Genomic DNA, 15,487 nt, shown 5'->3' with positions numbered 1-15,487 from the left:
CCAATCTATTCATTTACACACCTCTTTCTGAATGTTAATCATAATATAATGTACCTTGATATTTGAGTATGAGAGTATGAGGGGGACTTTTTGTTTACAGCAAGGCCGGTATTTGTTTGCATATCCCTTGCCTTCAATAATTGCATCAGCCTGGCAACCCACTGACATCAATCTCTAGCAATCTTCTTTTATGATGCTTTTCCAGGCATTTACTGAAGCCTCTTTCAGCTGTTGTTTGTTTAGGAAATATCTCCCTGTCTCCTCTTCAGGTGGTAAAATGCATGTTTAATTGGCTTAAGGTCTGGTGATTGACTTAGCCAGTCTAAAATCTTTAGATTTTATTATTTTTTAAAAAATTTTTGAAGTACTTTTATCTCTTTTTAATCTTTTTCAAGTACTTTGTTGTGTTGGCAGTGTGTTCTGGATCATTGTCCTGCTGCATGATGAAGTTCCTTCCAATTAGATTGGATGCATTTCTCTGTAACTTGGCAGACAGAATGTTTCTGTAAACTTCTGAATTCATTCTGCTGCTACCATCATGAGTTCCATCATCATCAATAAATATTAATGAGCCTGTACCAGAAGCAGCCTTGCCGAAGCCATGATACCACCTCCACCGTGCTTGACTGATGAGCTTGTATGTTTTGGATCGAGAGCAGATCCATTCTTTGTCCACACTTTCCATTACTTTTGTAGAGATTAATCTTGCTTTCAAAACTTTTTTTTGGCTTATCTCTGAACTATCTCTTTGCAAATTCCAATCTGGCCTTTTTGATTCTTACTGATGATGAGTGCTTTGCATCTTGTGGTTTTGCTTCTAATAGTTCTGCTCTGAAGGTTTTCTTCAAACGGTGGATTGTGATACTGTCACCCCTGCACAGTGGAGGTTGTTGTTGATGTTGGCCTTGCTGTTCTCCCATAAACAGCTTTCTGATCTTCATGTTGGTTTATCCATTTTAACAGCAAATGTATTCTTCACAGGTGAAACCCATGGCTCAAGCCTGGAGTAGATTTCCAGAGCTACTAATTATTTAAACAATCAATCTAACAAGGCAAATCTGGACAACAATACCTACCTAAGACTTAGTCAATTGATTTAATATTTTTGATCACTTGAAAAATGGGTGGGTTCAAACAAAAGGTCTCAAAACACAAATATGGCAAAAAAGAAAAGATTTGGCCTTGTACTTTTGAAGGACACTATATGTTGTCTGTTAAATCTTACATACTACTGTACTATATTATTACAATTCTGAAATTTCTAAATGAATACTTTTTATTCATTGAAATATCTAGCAATTCTAAAAATGACCTGAATGCAGACAGGAATTGTTAAAGAACCTAATTTCATGTGCTTACTTTTCAAAAGCATTTAGATGACGGTGCACCACGTCGTACAAAATTGTGGACAAAGGTTTGTTGTTGTCTTTTTTTTTTTTTTTTTTTTAATTTTTCAGATCTTAAACAAGTTTCCTTTCTAGTCATCTTTCTATATAAAACTTTCCTCATTAATTTCCTCCACTGATTATCCCTGAACCCTCACAAGGATAAAACACAGCTGAGCTGAGTTGGGAATATTTAAATTATAACTAATGGCACCGATTACATTTTTATGTACTCAGAGTAATGAAAAGCCTCCATATTAGTCAGTACTGAATTCTTAAGAAACAATATGTTTCCAAAAGTGGCTCTAACACAAACACAGTTAATCCACTGGCAGTGTTTGCAGAGAAGCGCTCATTTATTTTTTAAATCTATTTTTTTTGGGGGGGGGGCTTCCAGAAATCCCTGGAGTGGTTCTGTATGAATTGCACTATCCTTGCAGTGGTTTATGGTGCTGTGAATAAATACATTGTCAAACTGTTTCAGGCTTGTCATTTTATGGTGCTATTGCCCCCAGTTTTCATATGGCTAACAGCTCCAGTTAATCCACCAGAATACATAATTGAAAATTTATGCAGTTGTCAAATTGAGTGCTTTTTATTTATCTTTTGTTTTATCAAGTCCAAGATTCAAGCTTGACAGTGGAACGAAATTCTCCCCATCTCCAACTTTCCTTAAAAACCTTAATTCCATTCAGACCCATTTCCACAAGTTCTCTGTCCTGCTCCATCACCACCCCGTCGTGTTACATACACAAGACATGTTTCATCTATAAATGAATGTATTTAATCTTTTCAAGAATATGTAAGTCAAATGTATTGCAGCAAATTATTAATAATTATTTATCTGGCATCCCTCCTCTGTGAGTACTGTTAACCCATTCCTTTTGTCAGATTGTGGGATTATTTTTCTAGATAAAAACAGTGGCGGTAATGCTGTGCTAATCCCAGCCAGCTCTCTCTGTTTTCCATTTTATGACTCTAAACTCATTATACTACTTTGGAGCACCTATACCTAACTGGTTGTGTTACAACTGCCTTTCACAGTTCGTACAATGCAATCCTAATTATGATCAAATGAATATTTAAGTGTGATTTTAGTGTGATTAATAGTTTATTAGGTTTATTGTTAAATTTGATTCACTGTAAAAGATGAAGTCTGAAAATGTTGAACGAATGTCATTTAAGTTATGTGCCAAGCATTATGAAACATGGAACAGAGTCAAAGAAACATAACTATGACAATGGTCATTGTACCATTATAGCAAAAAAAACAAAAAAAAAAAACAACCACAAGATTTTTCCAATAATTATATGATTTTTTGAAATGTTAAATTACATTGTATATTGAAATTGAATTGCAAATGCACTGTCTTACTAAAATGCTTTAAAAAATTATTTCAACACAATTCAATGAGCCACTGCCTCTGGGGAATTTACATCATAAAATTCACCTTAAATTCACAAAACAAGGTTGGGCTTACACAAATCCTCTGTCTTGTCAACTCTAGTGTTACACAGATTGCAAAGATTTATTTTTTAAGATCCAGATTTGAGACATTTCATATTTGGATACACATATGGATAGGATACATAACATATTGTATATACGACCGTAATGGACCCTCTGCTGAACCTTTAAACTGTTGTGTTATAGCTACAAAATCAGATAAATCTATGCATCTGTTCTTTTTTTTTTTTTTACCTATATTTATATATTTCCATGATTTGTTGTCTATAGGAAAGTGTTATTGAATTTTTTTTCACTCTATAATATGCTGGCTTTGTTTCTTCCTGAAATGTATTTATTTTGCATTATTCATAGATTGGGGTGTGGAAATCATACACTGGTCTAAACTTGACCGAAACAAGGGACAGCTCTAATAACATCACAGATTCTCTAGCCAACAGAACTCTGATTGTTACCACAATTCTGGTAAGTGCTATTATCTGCAAATATTGAATTCTAACAGAAATGCATAACATAATTAGTTAATGCAATTAACGTTAACTGTGTAATAATTACTGATTCTTATTAACCTTTGTGTAGGGCTATTAAGGTATTTTAATAAGGTGGATTGTTGGGTGTTTGCAGGAGAACCCGTATGTAATGTATAAGAAGTCTGATAAGGTGCTTTATGGGAATGATCGCTTTGAAGGCTACTGTTTGGATCTGCTGAAGGAGCTCTCCAACATTCTGGGATTCAGCTATGAGGTCAGGCTGGTGTCGGATGGCAAGTACGGTGCCCAGAATGATAAGGGAGAATGGAATGGAATGGTCAGGGAGCTCATTGACCATGTGAGTCTCATACACTTATGGGCCTCATTTTCCATAGCATTTTGCCTCTTACATATCGTTGTTGCTTATTTTAGGTATTCATTCAGATATTGCAGGAGAAATAGTTTTGTTAATAATTTCATATAAATAAATGTAATTTTAATTATTATTATTTTGGGATCGTGTTGCTGCTGCACAAAATGCTGCTGCATAAAGCAGACAGTATAATACAGATTCAGAACCTGATTAGAAAATGAATGTGCATTTAATTAACTACATATTTTCGGTATGGGTAACTGGATAATTAATTTAATAACATAATGCTAAAAAGAGTGAATTGTCAATTCACTCATTTAATTATACTGTGAGTTTTAAAACTTATTGTGTGATTCACAGTAATTTTCATCAGTCTTCAAGGTTTTAGTGCTAGAATTCTTTGAAGTGCTTCCAAATTGGTTCATATCACTGTGCAGATCATCAGTCGTGTGTTCATGGATTTCTTTTACTGTAAATGAACAACCACCTGTTTACTTTCTCTCCAGGTAGCTGATCTGGCTGTGGCACCTTTGACCATTACTTACGTGCGAGAGAAAGTCATCGATTTCTCTAAGCCATTTATGACCCTAGGGATTAGTATCTTGTACCGTAAACCTAATGGCACCAACCCAGGAGTCTTCTCTTTCCTCAACCCTCTCACCCCAGACATTTGGATGTATGTGCTGCTGGCGTGTTTGGGAGTCAGCTGCGTGCTGTTCATTATTGCTAGGTATATTAAGAAATCTGTGTTCTAGCATGCCTAAGCTTAGACATTTTGCATTTTTGACACCTTTTTTCAAGACCAGGCTTTCAGAGAAACTGAAAAAATGCCAGCGCCGAATGTGTTGTTTTTCACATGGAAAGATGTTTCATTTGAGAATGTTGCTATTGTCAGTTTTTTTTTAATAACCTTTATCCAGCTAGATCAGTTGTCAAAAGATCTTTTGTGTGGTTTTAAATCCAGTTTTCATGTCCATCTATCTATGAGTATAGGGAGAATTTATGGAATAAAGAAACCAATTTAGCAAGGCTACACACACGTATATGCAATGGAAATCCAAATGAGTTGAGTTTGAGTTTCATCATAATACAGGAGAATTAATCTGTCTGCAAAACCTGCTGTAACCTTGACTGTATCTTGACCTTCTTTTTGCACCAGACAGATCAGAAAATTGGGTCTCCTAATGATGAAGTGTTGTTCCTCTACTTTGAAAATGTTAAATATTTAACTGTTTTATGGGCATGACTTTGTATCGCTTGTGCATAATTCTCTTGTTTAATCTCCATACAGGTTCACACCATATGAATGGTATAACCCTCATCCTTGCAATCCTTCATCAGATGTGATGGAAAACAACTTTACGTTATTAAATAGTTTGTGGTTTGGAGTTGCAGCACTCATGAGGCAAGGTAGGAAATAAGTTCTGTTAAATAAAATATGCCACTGTGTACACTGTACATACACTACCGCTCAAAAGTTTGGGATCACTTGCATATTTCAGCTACGGAGGAAGACGCAATAATCCATCTTGTGGAAGATGTTCCAGGAAGCATGGGGTGAAATCTCATCAGATTATCTTGAAAAATTGACAGCAAGAATGTCCAGGCTGTAATTGCTGCAAAAGGTGTTTTTTTAATGAAGGCAAAGTTTGAAGAAAACATTTCCATCAAAATCATTATTTCTAACTCATGTCCTGTTCTTTTGCTGTATTTTCTATTCAGACTCATTTCGTGTGTGTTTCCTTGGAAAACAATAAAATTATTGAGTGATCCCAGACTTTTGAGCGGTAGTGTACATTATAACAGAAACAGGTAGAGTGACAGCCATAAATAGAATGAACTCGCTATTCACAATTATTTTGATTACATCTTTTCATTAAGTTTTTTTTTTTTTCAGGTGAGTTCATAGATATTAGACTACCTAATTTAACCTAGCCTCATAGTGTCATCCTGCTTATTCTATAATAATGGCTGGTGAAGACTCGCTGGTTCTGCAGTGCAGGACACAGAAATAAATGGATGGTGCACGCAAGTTTGCATGAATTTGCAGCAAGTGTGGCTTTAATAGGAAATGAGAAGTAGGAAATGAACAAATCACTGAGCCACTATTATAGACTGGTCTGGTAAGGTATGGTCAGTGGTTTGCTGCACAGAAGTGGCTCTGCTTTAAGTTGGTAGCATAGAATTACTTTTAGGTAGCTGAGCAATTGAATAAGCAATTAATGATCAGATTATTATGCCAGCTACAGTTTGACTGTTGTGGCTTTCTGTGTGTCACCTTACACCTAACGTCCGGTTTTGAATGTTTGTCAGCTGAACCAAGCCTTCTTTGTCCCTAGACTCTCACAGAGGGCTTCTGATCTCTGAGCTTGCCCTTTTTTGCCTGAATGTCCCATCTATGTTGACCTTTGGTGACCTGTCTTGTCTTGCTTTCAATTGCAGGCTGATTATGTGATTCTGGATTGTTAACTAATAATTTAACTTACTGATAACTACTACAATTAGCTGTGTAAGGAATAATGATGCTATTTGCTGGGCTTGATCACTACACTTTATATTAAAATATAAAGTTTATTACAAAATGCATCTTGTAAGAGAAAAGTATGTACTTTCTTTTACTGCAGTACTTCAGTACTGCAGAATCCTACGTTTCTCAGTTAGCCCTTCCTAGTCCCAGGTCAAAGCTGAGATTTAAACATCTGGTGTTGCAGCTTATTCAGCATCCCTTTAATGGAATGGGTCTTCCAGATAATACAAGCTCATAATCCAGTTTTTGGCCAGACAGAAACTTCTTACATATCCATAAGTCTTTATTAAAGTGTATGTGTGTGTCCATCCATACGCTTCATATCTGACGGCTATTGTCATTCAATCAGTATAATAGAGCTATATTTAATTTTAATGCTTAGCATTAGTGCTTTCACATGAACATTTCCTTTAACTGTGAACTCATTTTTTTCCGCCCATTAAAAAACAGTGTACTGGCAGTTGTGTGTTGGTGTTTGCTTACTGCAGCATTCCACTAAACATAGCTGTTTGATGTACTTTGATGGGTAATAGTAATAGCTGACAAGTCAAAGGAAATGTCAAAGCCAAACCAGAAACCATCAGCTGAGTCTACTCTATCTGTCTTCTGAGCAGTCATGCATGAAAGTCTTTATATTCTAAGAAACTGCATTTTCATTATATTCCTACACATCAAGTCTTTTGACATGAGTTTACAAACAAATTCTTGTTTGGCCTTAACCTTACGCAAAACCCAGGGCAAATTAATATGCTTTGTCATAAACAGAACATTTCCTAAATATTTATCCACAAACATTGTGCAGTACTATATTACAACCCTTGAATGCATGTTTTCAGGATGCAGTTTAAACATTTCTGGTACTGAAGAGAGGATAGTGTTGTGTGTATGGTGGGGTCATGATTTAGATCTTGTTTTAACATCTGTCTATATTAAATCCTATCACAAGTTGACATCAGCTTCTTCTGATGTTAAACAAAGCTTCTTCTGATCGGATATTGTTGTGAAAGGCTGCATACTGGTACACCCCTGACATCTAGAAACACATAAAAATACCAGATCTGAACATGCCAATAGTAAAGCTAACAATCATGAAGTGGTCAAAGCTGTGAACCACTGACACTGTCCTATTCCATGATGCCATAGGCAATTCTAGTAATAAAGTTAATCTCAAGGCAATGAATGGCACATATAACCTGTAAAGAACTTCTTGTAAAGAAATTAGTGGCCTCTACCTTTTCATGGTAGAACTGCATGCAAGCTCCAATAATAAAGTGCTTAATGAATAACAAATGGGTCAGGTTACTCATTAATTTAGAAATGAGTTTAAGTACTATCTTAGTAATGAGGGCTTTCTGGAGACACAGAAATTAATGAACATTCTTACAAACAAGATAATGAAGTAGTTAGCATTATAAATGCTTCAGTAAGTCCATGTTAATATTTTTAAAACAATGTTACTGTACTCCATGGACTGTCCTGTGTTGGTCTTGTGCTATAAAATGAATATAAGAGTAAATATCTCTCTATATAAATATCTATCTATAAATGTAAATATTCTCTCCCAGAATGCATGCTTCATGTCCATGTAAATGGGTTGAATTAAAAATGCACAAGTGGGTGTGCTGGTCAGGCGCTCACAAACCTAAGGCCATATAGTGTATATTAGTAGAGTCATGTAGTTTGTAAAATGCCCGTGCTACATATTATTAAAAAAAAAATTGGTCACAAATTAGTTATGACAATAAATTAGGATAAATTATTGTTACTATTTTTTATGAATTATTTATAAGTTTAGCACTTTTATTGCAGGTCACAGGTGTTTCTTATATTGCACTGAACAATGCTTCTATTTATTGTGACAGGGTCAGACCAGATGCCCAAGGCTTTATCCACCAGAATTGTTGGGGGTATTTGGTGGTTCTTCACATTAATCATCATATCATCCTACACTGCTAACCTGGCTGCCTTTCTCACCGTGGAGCGGATGGACGCTCCAATCGATTCAGCTGACGATCTAGCCAAGCAGACCAGAATAGAATATGGAGCAGTGAGAGATGGTTCCACCATGACTTTCTTTAAGGTAAGATTTCACACTGCAGTGTCTGTATATGTGCTGTCTTTTTAGCACCTAAAAAAGTAAATGATATTGGGGGATTTCATCAGACCATATTTCCTTTTCTGTAGAATATGAGCTATATTTGTGCTGTTTACATTAAAAAAAAAAGCCCACTTACGTCTGCTTTTAAGGATGGAGGCAGAAGAACAAACAGAGTAATATTGAAGTGCAAGAAAAACTCAAGCAAAAAGAGAGACCCATGCAGCAGAGACCCATGCAGAGGTCAGGAGAACTAGCACAGCCGGTACGGTTTATCCAGAAAAGATTAAAGCCCATGATTACTGCATTCCTGTAGCTGATAAAACAGTGACATGTAGGCGAACAAAACAAATTAAATCAACCCAGAAAGATTCAGAATGCAGCTGGCCTATTTCTCCTGGCTGAGCTCTCTGAACACACAGGCTGCATATCAGTGGCACGCTGCCTTCTTCACCTCATCCTGAGAGGCAGTGGGTACGATGTTATTACACATCACCTGCACAGATCTGACCCACTTTATATCATTGATAAGTTGACATTAGATATAGACATAGTTCTCAGGAAACACAGGACTGCTCTTAACCCTTAGAAGGTTTAGTCAGTAGCAACTATGCTTTGCTTTTGTTTGCCTTCAGAAGTCAAAGATCTCAACATACGAGAAGATGTGGGCATTCATGAGCAGCAGGAAGAACACGGCCCTGGTGAAGAATAATAGAGAGGGCATCACACGTGTCCTCACCACAGACTACGCCCTCCTTATGGAGTCTACCAGCATAGAATACATTAGCCAGAGAAACTGTAACCTCACACAGGTTGGGGGACTCATAGACTCCAAAGGCTATGGAGTAGGCACACCTATAGGTAAGCTGATGATTTCAAGAACTACAGATTAACAAACACATGAAATATTTTTTTGGAAAAAAAAAAACTTTTAGAGAAATTTATAAATGCATACTTCTATTGTGTGAGCTTATCTGATAAGATTTGTGAGTTCAATAAGAGTTCAATAATTCAGGAAAAAATGTAATTTTCTAGGTTTTGTTTATTATTATCTACTTTGATTTTGCTTGGATTATTTTTGGAGCTGAGAGGAAATATTTGAATAAATCATTTCACATATTGTTTATTCTACAAAATGTCCAAAACGGCTCCATTGTTTGTGAACCTGTGCTATGTACTGATGAATACGCCAAACACAAGCTGCAGCATAATTGTTGTGTCTTTCCCAGGCTCACCTTACCGGGACAAGGTGACCATTGCTATTCTGCAGCTGCAGGAGGAGGGCAAGCTCCACATGATGAAGGAGAAGTGGTGGAGGGGGAATGGCTGTCCCGAGGAGAACAACAAGGAGGCCAATGCCTTGGGAGTAGAGAACATAGGGGGTATCTTCATTGTACTCGCTGCTGGCCTCGTTCTCTCTGTTTTTGTGGCAATCGGAGAGTTCGTCTACAAATCTCGCCAGAACAGTGATGTTGAGGAGGTGGGGATGGGAGAGTGTGTGTTAAACATTATGTGTGTATTTATAATTCACAGCATAATGATTTTACAGGTTTAGGAATAGTTGGACTGGAATTCATAGTTCAGCATCAGAGTATCAGTACATGCTTATGGATTATGGTTATTTTATTTATTTTACCATATTTTATTTTTCTCAGTAATGACTCATTTATTCATATTGCTTTTGTGTTTTTATTTGCATGATTTTATTTATCTCCATTTATTATATGTTTTGTGTCTTTCATATGCAAGGCCTTTTGTTTCTATTATGGGGTTCAGTCCCGGCAGCTGCAGAGACGGGATTCACCCTCGCTCACTGGCACATCCAAATCCACAGATTTAGAGAGTGGGCACCTTCTTGAGGATGATGTATGCTCCTTGCATTGATCACTCCCACTCTCACCTCAGTAGCTTTCGAAGGGGTGCGTGTGACCTTATTAATCACCCGTCCCTATGACCAGACCTTTATTCTTTTGTGACTCCAATTTAGTGTACATACACTGTCTAAATGCCTCCCCCTCACAGATAAATAATAGAGAACAAAAGACTTCCATTACTAATGGCAATTCTTTGAATTGGTCTTTTCTGACTCATTTAATCTAGTCTGCTTTTAAGAAAATTATTCATGGTAATTTACATTAATGTGACATAGATTAATTGAGGTAATTAAATAGGTTATTTGTTCCAACTAGAGAAAGAAAGGCATTAGGCTGCATTTCTTCTCGGAACATGACAGTGCATGTCGGCTGAAAGGTTATTTTATTTATTTATTTATTTTTTTTTACAAAAGGCCGCTTGAACGTAAAACCATGAGAAGCACTTGACAGAAACTGTCATGAAATGACGAGTGCCCTGCATTAATTTGACTTCAAGCTGAAAATGTCTTTAGTAAGGCTTTAGTAAGTTTTTAGTAAAAAAAAAGGTTTTTTAAATTAGTAAGCAATTTTTAAATGAACATGCCCGATGCCCTTTCACTTAATCCTGATTAAGATTTTAAGGTAAGGCGGAGCAGTGTTAATCTTTTTGAATGAGCACTCACTCCTGGCTTCACCTTCTTTTTCAGTGCATTTTTTTCAGTGAGCTGATGGAGGAGCTTGGAGTCTCCTTCAGGTGCCACAAAGCAATGAGGAATAGAAGAAGACCACGAGGGAAAGCAGTACTCACAGGAGTCTTATGCAATTCCAAACGTTTCCTGAGGAAAGAATCTTGAAGATCTGACTTCAAATGACTTGGCAAAGAATTTCATTTTGTCAGTTGAATTGAAATTAATATATTATTTTTTATTTATTTGAACATGGGCATAATGTGTATAGCTCATTTTGTGGTAGTGGAACACATCTTGGTGTATCTGTTTAGTACATGGAGTTATTGAATGAAAATGGAGTCGTAATCGGGAAAGTATCAGTTATTCCACTGTAGCATTTTTGTGCCCAGTCCTCATTTTTCAGATTAAAAAGAGGTTTTGCATATTTTAACCTGCACCCTATTAGTCTATATGAATTAAAAGTTGTATACAGGTCTTGGTATCCACAATGTGTACAGAAAATAAGTAGACACAGTGTCAAGGGAATTTGAGCACAAGCCATTTCAGACTAATTTGATGTTTAAGCTCTGACAATTCAGTACACAGTTTCTGATATACACAAAGCATTTCCCTAATGTACCGACCAGACTGGTGTTATTTGCAAAGCTCAGTGGTCCTCAGTAGAGGCTATATATTAAATTGCAAACACAATCCCACACAAATTTGCCTTTACCGAAACCCTGAATAATGCACTCTTAAAAGCTTTCATTTAAAATCAAATGGCTGTTAATAAGACATCAGCAGGAATTCTTGGCATTCATTGTTATCATGATTATACAGGAACCATTTATCTCAATCAAAACCAGCTATGTTTTTTTTTTTTTGTTTCTAGGAATATGTGCATAATTTGTTCTTATATGGCTCAGATGGAATAGATTTTCTCTATACTATGAGAAGAAAACCCGTTATGACGGAAATGAAAGAAACCTTTGGTATGAAATTGTTGACAGACATTTACGTACATGGGTGCATAAGTTGAGACACATGCACTGGTTTCACATAGGTTTCCTCCAAGTGCTATAGAAAACAAGATCAACTTCAAAGAGATCGAGGAAGCCATTCAAACAAGCAGATAAGAAATGCTCAAGGCTGTTCAGAACTAGCCATATGTATCAAAGCCATGAGACTCGGGTGAATGCACCAAGAAAACGCTTCAAGGAGTCTTCACTCCATAATAATTATTAAATAGATTAAAATATGTTGGCCTCTGCTGGGTTTACACAAGAGCTTGCATTTTTTGAAGGATGAGAGATGGAGATAAAATATGAAATTACATATTGCATGCCATATTATCCTGTAACAATCCTGTCATCGCCAAAGTACAGTATATTTCCTCTGATAATAAATGTGATCAGTTCTAGCATGCAGCACACTTGGAGTCTAAAGACCCAGTGGCCTAATTGATTATACAGATTCCGGGTATGTGCAGCGCAGTGGCTGTATACTCTGTAGAAGGCACATATGGTGCAGAGACGTACAGAATAAAAGAGCATTGTAGGGTTCGTGTGAACAGATTGCAGGGCCGGGTCTAGCTGCTCCTGCTATAGTTTCCATCTGTTAAACCAGTCAGGGGTATATTTTCAGTTAAACACTCCAGATGGCTGTATATTTCTAACCATTGAAAAATATTCTTTGTCCAAAAGCAATTCTTTAACTTTGTCAGTGCTGTCAGGCTCAAAACCATGGGCACCAAGGCTCAATCGTCAAGATTCTGTGTTAGTGAGAGAGCCCCTTCATGGTGGGTCAATGAAAGTAAGCAGCCGAGGTGTGTGTGATGACTGTGTTTTGCCTCCATGAAGATAAAAGTGTCTACTGAACAAGCATAAAATCTATTTTGCACATAATTCATTTTACGGAATTTTATTTCTGTAGCATTTTTAACAGTGGGCATTGCCAAAAAAGTCACTGAGCTCTTGAATGGAATGGCACTGGAATAGTGTGTCTGTGGAAATTGCATGGCTATGTGCTTGATCCCATGCACCCGTTAACAACAGGTTTAGCTTGAACTCAGTTTTTAGGGGGTGTGCCCAAATTCTTTTGTCTTTATAGCTATTCTTTTGCGCTTTACAACAGCACTGCAAGTACAGAGTATAATTCACATTTACCCATGAGGGATATTATGTAATCATGTTGGGACTGGTGCAAACAGAAGCAGAAGAAGGTATCAGCAGCAAACAGTGTACAAGAAAATACAAACCTTCATGTAATTAATGTTGAGACATTTGTGTGCTCAGAGATTTGGAAAGCCAGGCTGGTTTTGGAAGACTGCATTTGTTAAAAAGGATAGAACAACATGAAAACCAGAGAGCTGTGAATGGGAGAAAAGTGGAGAAAAGAGGCAAAACCAATTAGAGTCATTGCACAGGTACTGGGCATAATCAATGCACCAATTTGGGGCAGTGGTGGCTCAAGCAGATAAGGCTCTGGGTTGTTTGTTTGGTACACCAAGCCCCTTGAGCAATGCCCATTACCCTCAATGCTCCAGGGGTGCTGTATCATGGTTGACCCTGCACTCTGAACCCAAATTCCAAAGTTGGGATATGCAAAGAAAGAATTTCACTGTGCTGTAATGTATGTGCCATATAAAGTCTTCTTCTTCAAATGTCCTGAAAAAGAAAAAAAACTATTTGTGTACCAACAACCAGACATTGAACAGCTCAATCAAGGAAACCTCCACAGGGCGGGAGTGAAGGTCTCACTATCCACATTTGAAGAAGACCTCAAAAGCAGAAATACAGAGGCCATACCATACCAAAATGCACACCACTCATCAGCAGTAGGAATTAGAAAGCTAGCTTTGAATTTGCAAAGAATTACAGTGATGAGCCACAAAAGTTCTTCAACCAAGATTAACCTACCAAAGTGATTGAAAAAACAAAGTGTGGATAATGGAAGAAAAGAAGAAAAAAAGACATTAGATGGCTGCTTCTTGACCCGAGTTATTAAGCTTTATTGATGACTTAACTCATGATGGTAGCAGCAGAATGAATTCAGAAGTCTACAGAAACATTCTGTCTGCCAAGTTACAGAGAAATGCATCCAGTCTAATTGTGAGGAACTTCATCATGCAGCAGGACAATGATCCAGAACACACTGCCAACACAACAAAGTACTTCATCTATGGGAAAAGTGGAAGGTTTTAGACTGGGAAAGTCAATCATCAGATTTTTAACCAAACTGAGCAGTTTATCACCTCCTGAAGAAGACACAGAAAGGAGAAACCCCCCCCCTAAAACAAGAAGAAAAAAAGAAAAAATGCAAGAGTTTTGCGATGTCCTTGGGTTGCCATAATGATGCAGTTAATGCAAGCAAGGGATACGCAATCAAACATTAAGTTACCACCAAAAATTGGGTGGTCTGCCTCCAAACGTTCCATGGTTTACACATCTAGAGATCAAGAAACACACAAACACATGCAACACGTCCAACCATGCTGCAAATAGTCTACAGCAGCAGAAAACCACATTGGGTCCCATCCTATCAGCCAAAAACAGGAATCTGAGGCTTTACGAAAAACAGTTTCACTGAAACTGGATGAAAGAAGATTGGAAAAAGCTCATCTGCTCTTTCACAATTCTGCAGACTTGTAGTCTTATACTATACTATGTTTTTGTATGAAAAAAGCCAAGTGACTTTAGCATATTTCATCTATTTCATTTGTACATGTTTTAAAATGTCTAGTATTCTGTAAAGTTAACCAGATGCCTGGATGTCTTAAACAATCATGTTTGTGCAGTCATTTATGGAGTTTTATTAGTCCACAGATCAGCAGAAATTTCATTTTTCTTTAGGTAACTTTAGAAGAATATAATACAAGTCCTGCCATGCTGAAATACTAGTCATCTTTGATTAATATACCCCATGTAAAACATATTGACATTAATCACCTTATGGGTCTGCTTCAACATTTTATTTACTTCAGATTTTTCTACATGCAGCCACATACACTAAAGCAGACCATCTGGCTGCATGAAAAGCAGCTCTTTCAATCACAGTCAGAGAACTCATAATGCACATTAATCACTGTAAGGTCATACACATATAGCAAAATATCATTAGTTCAGTCTGGCCATAGATGGACAGTGTAATAATGAGGCTGGCCTAGTAATTAAAACGATAGGTGTTCAAAAGCTGGGATCAATGTTAATAGCTTTTATATATATATATATATATATATATATATATATATATATATATATATATATATTTATTTATTTATTTATTTATTTAATAAGTGTGCCAAGTACAAAATGGTCCCTTGGAGCAAACATATAACATAAAAGTAAAAAACATATTAATTATTACATAATAATTTTCAAGAGTGTGAAAATATGAGTGCGACAGTTATGGAGGTTTTAAAGGAAAGACATTTTTTTGGTCAGTGTATAAAAGGAAAGTCATTCATTTATTTAAATAGATTCAAGAGGTGGCTTTTACATTTATTTATTTTTTTTATTTTAATGAAGGGTATCAAATCTCCCGTTTATCTTTGCTTATTTCATTTGAAGCAAATGTTTTGTATGAGACGGTCCTCACTTTGAGAACCACTGATTTAAAGCATTGTGAAGCAATTCTGAAACATGAAGAC

The 15,487-nt window shown here is 36.6% G+C and overlaps 1 protein-coding gene across 5 annotated transcripts in view; it reads left to right on the top strand.

Moving 5' to 3' along the window:
* grik1a (glutamate receptor, ionotropic, kainate 1a) overlaps positions 1–15,076 on the top strand; it is a 48,685-nt gene extending 33,609 nt beyond the window's left edge. The window contains exons 9-18 of one of the 5 annotated variants that reach the window (XM_058411540.1): positions 1,370–1,414; positions 3,208–3,318; positions 3,478–3,681; positions 4,203–4,426; positions 4,988–5,106; positions 8,086–8,303; positions 8,954–9,179; positions 9,548–9,798; positions 10,068–10,184; positions 10,879–15,076. In XM_058411540.1, the coding sequence (XP_058267523.1) occupies positions 1,370–1,414; positions 3,208–3,318; positions 3,478–3,681; positions 4,203–4,426; positions 4,988–5,106; positions 8,086–8,303; positions 8,954–9,179; positions 9,548–9,798; positions 10,068–10,184; positions 10,879–11,025 (1,662 nt within the window). In that variant the 3' untranslated portion in view covers positions 11,026–15,076. Of the gene's footprint in view, positions 1–1,369; positions 1,415–3,207; positions 3,319–3,477; positions 3,682–4,202; positions 4,427–4,987; positions 5,107–8,085; positions 8,304–8,953; positions 9,180–9,547; positions 9,799–10,067; positions 10,238–10,878 lie in introns of all 5 variants that reach the window. The other 4 variants (XM_058411544.1, XM_058411541.1, XM_058411542.1 and 1 more) reach the window with 4 other exon arrangements.
* The last annotated feature ends 411 nt before the right edge of the window (positions 15,077–15,487 follow it).

The sequence above is a fragment of the Hemibagrus wyckioides genome, linkage group LG16 (genome assembly GCF_019097595.1).
Source record: "Hemibagrus wyckioides isolate EC202008001 linkage group LG16, SWU_Hwy_1.0, whole genome shotgun sequence".
Taxonomy (NCBI): Eukaryota; Metazoa; Chordata; class Actinopteri; order Siluriformes; family Bagridae; genus Hemibagrus; species Hemibagrus wyckioides.
This window is presented reverse-complemented; position numbering and strand designations above follow the sequence as displayed.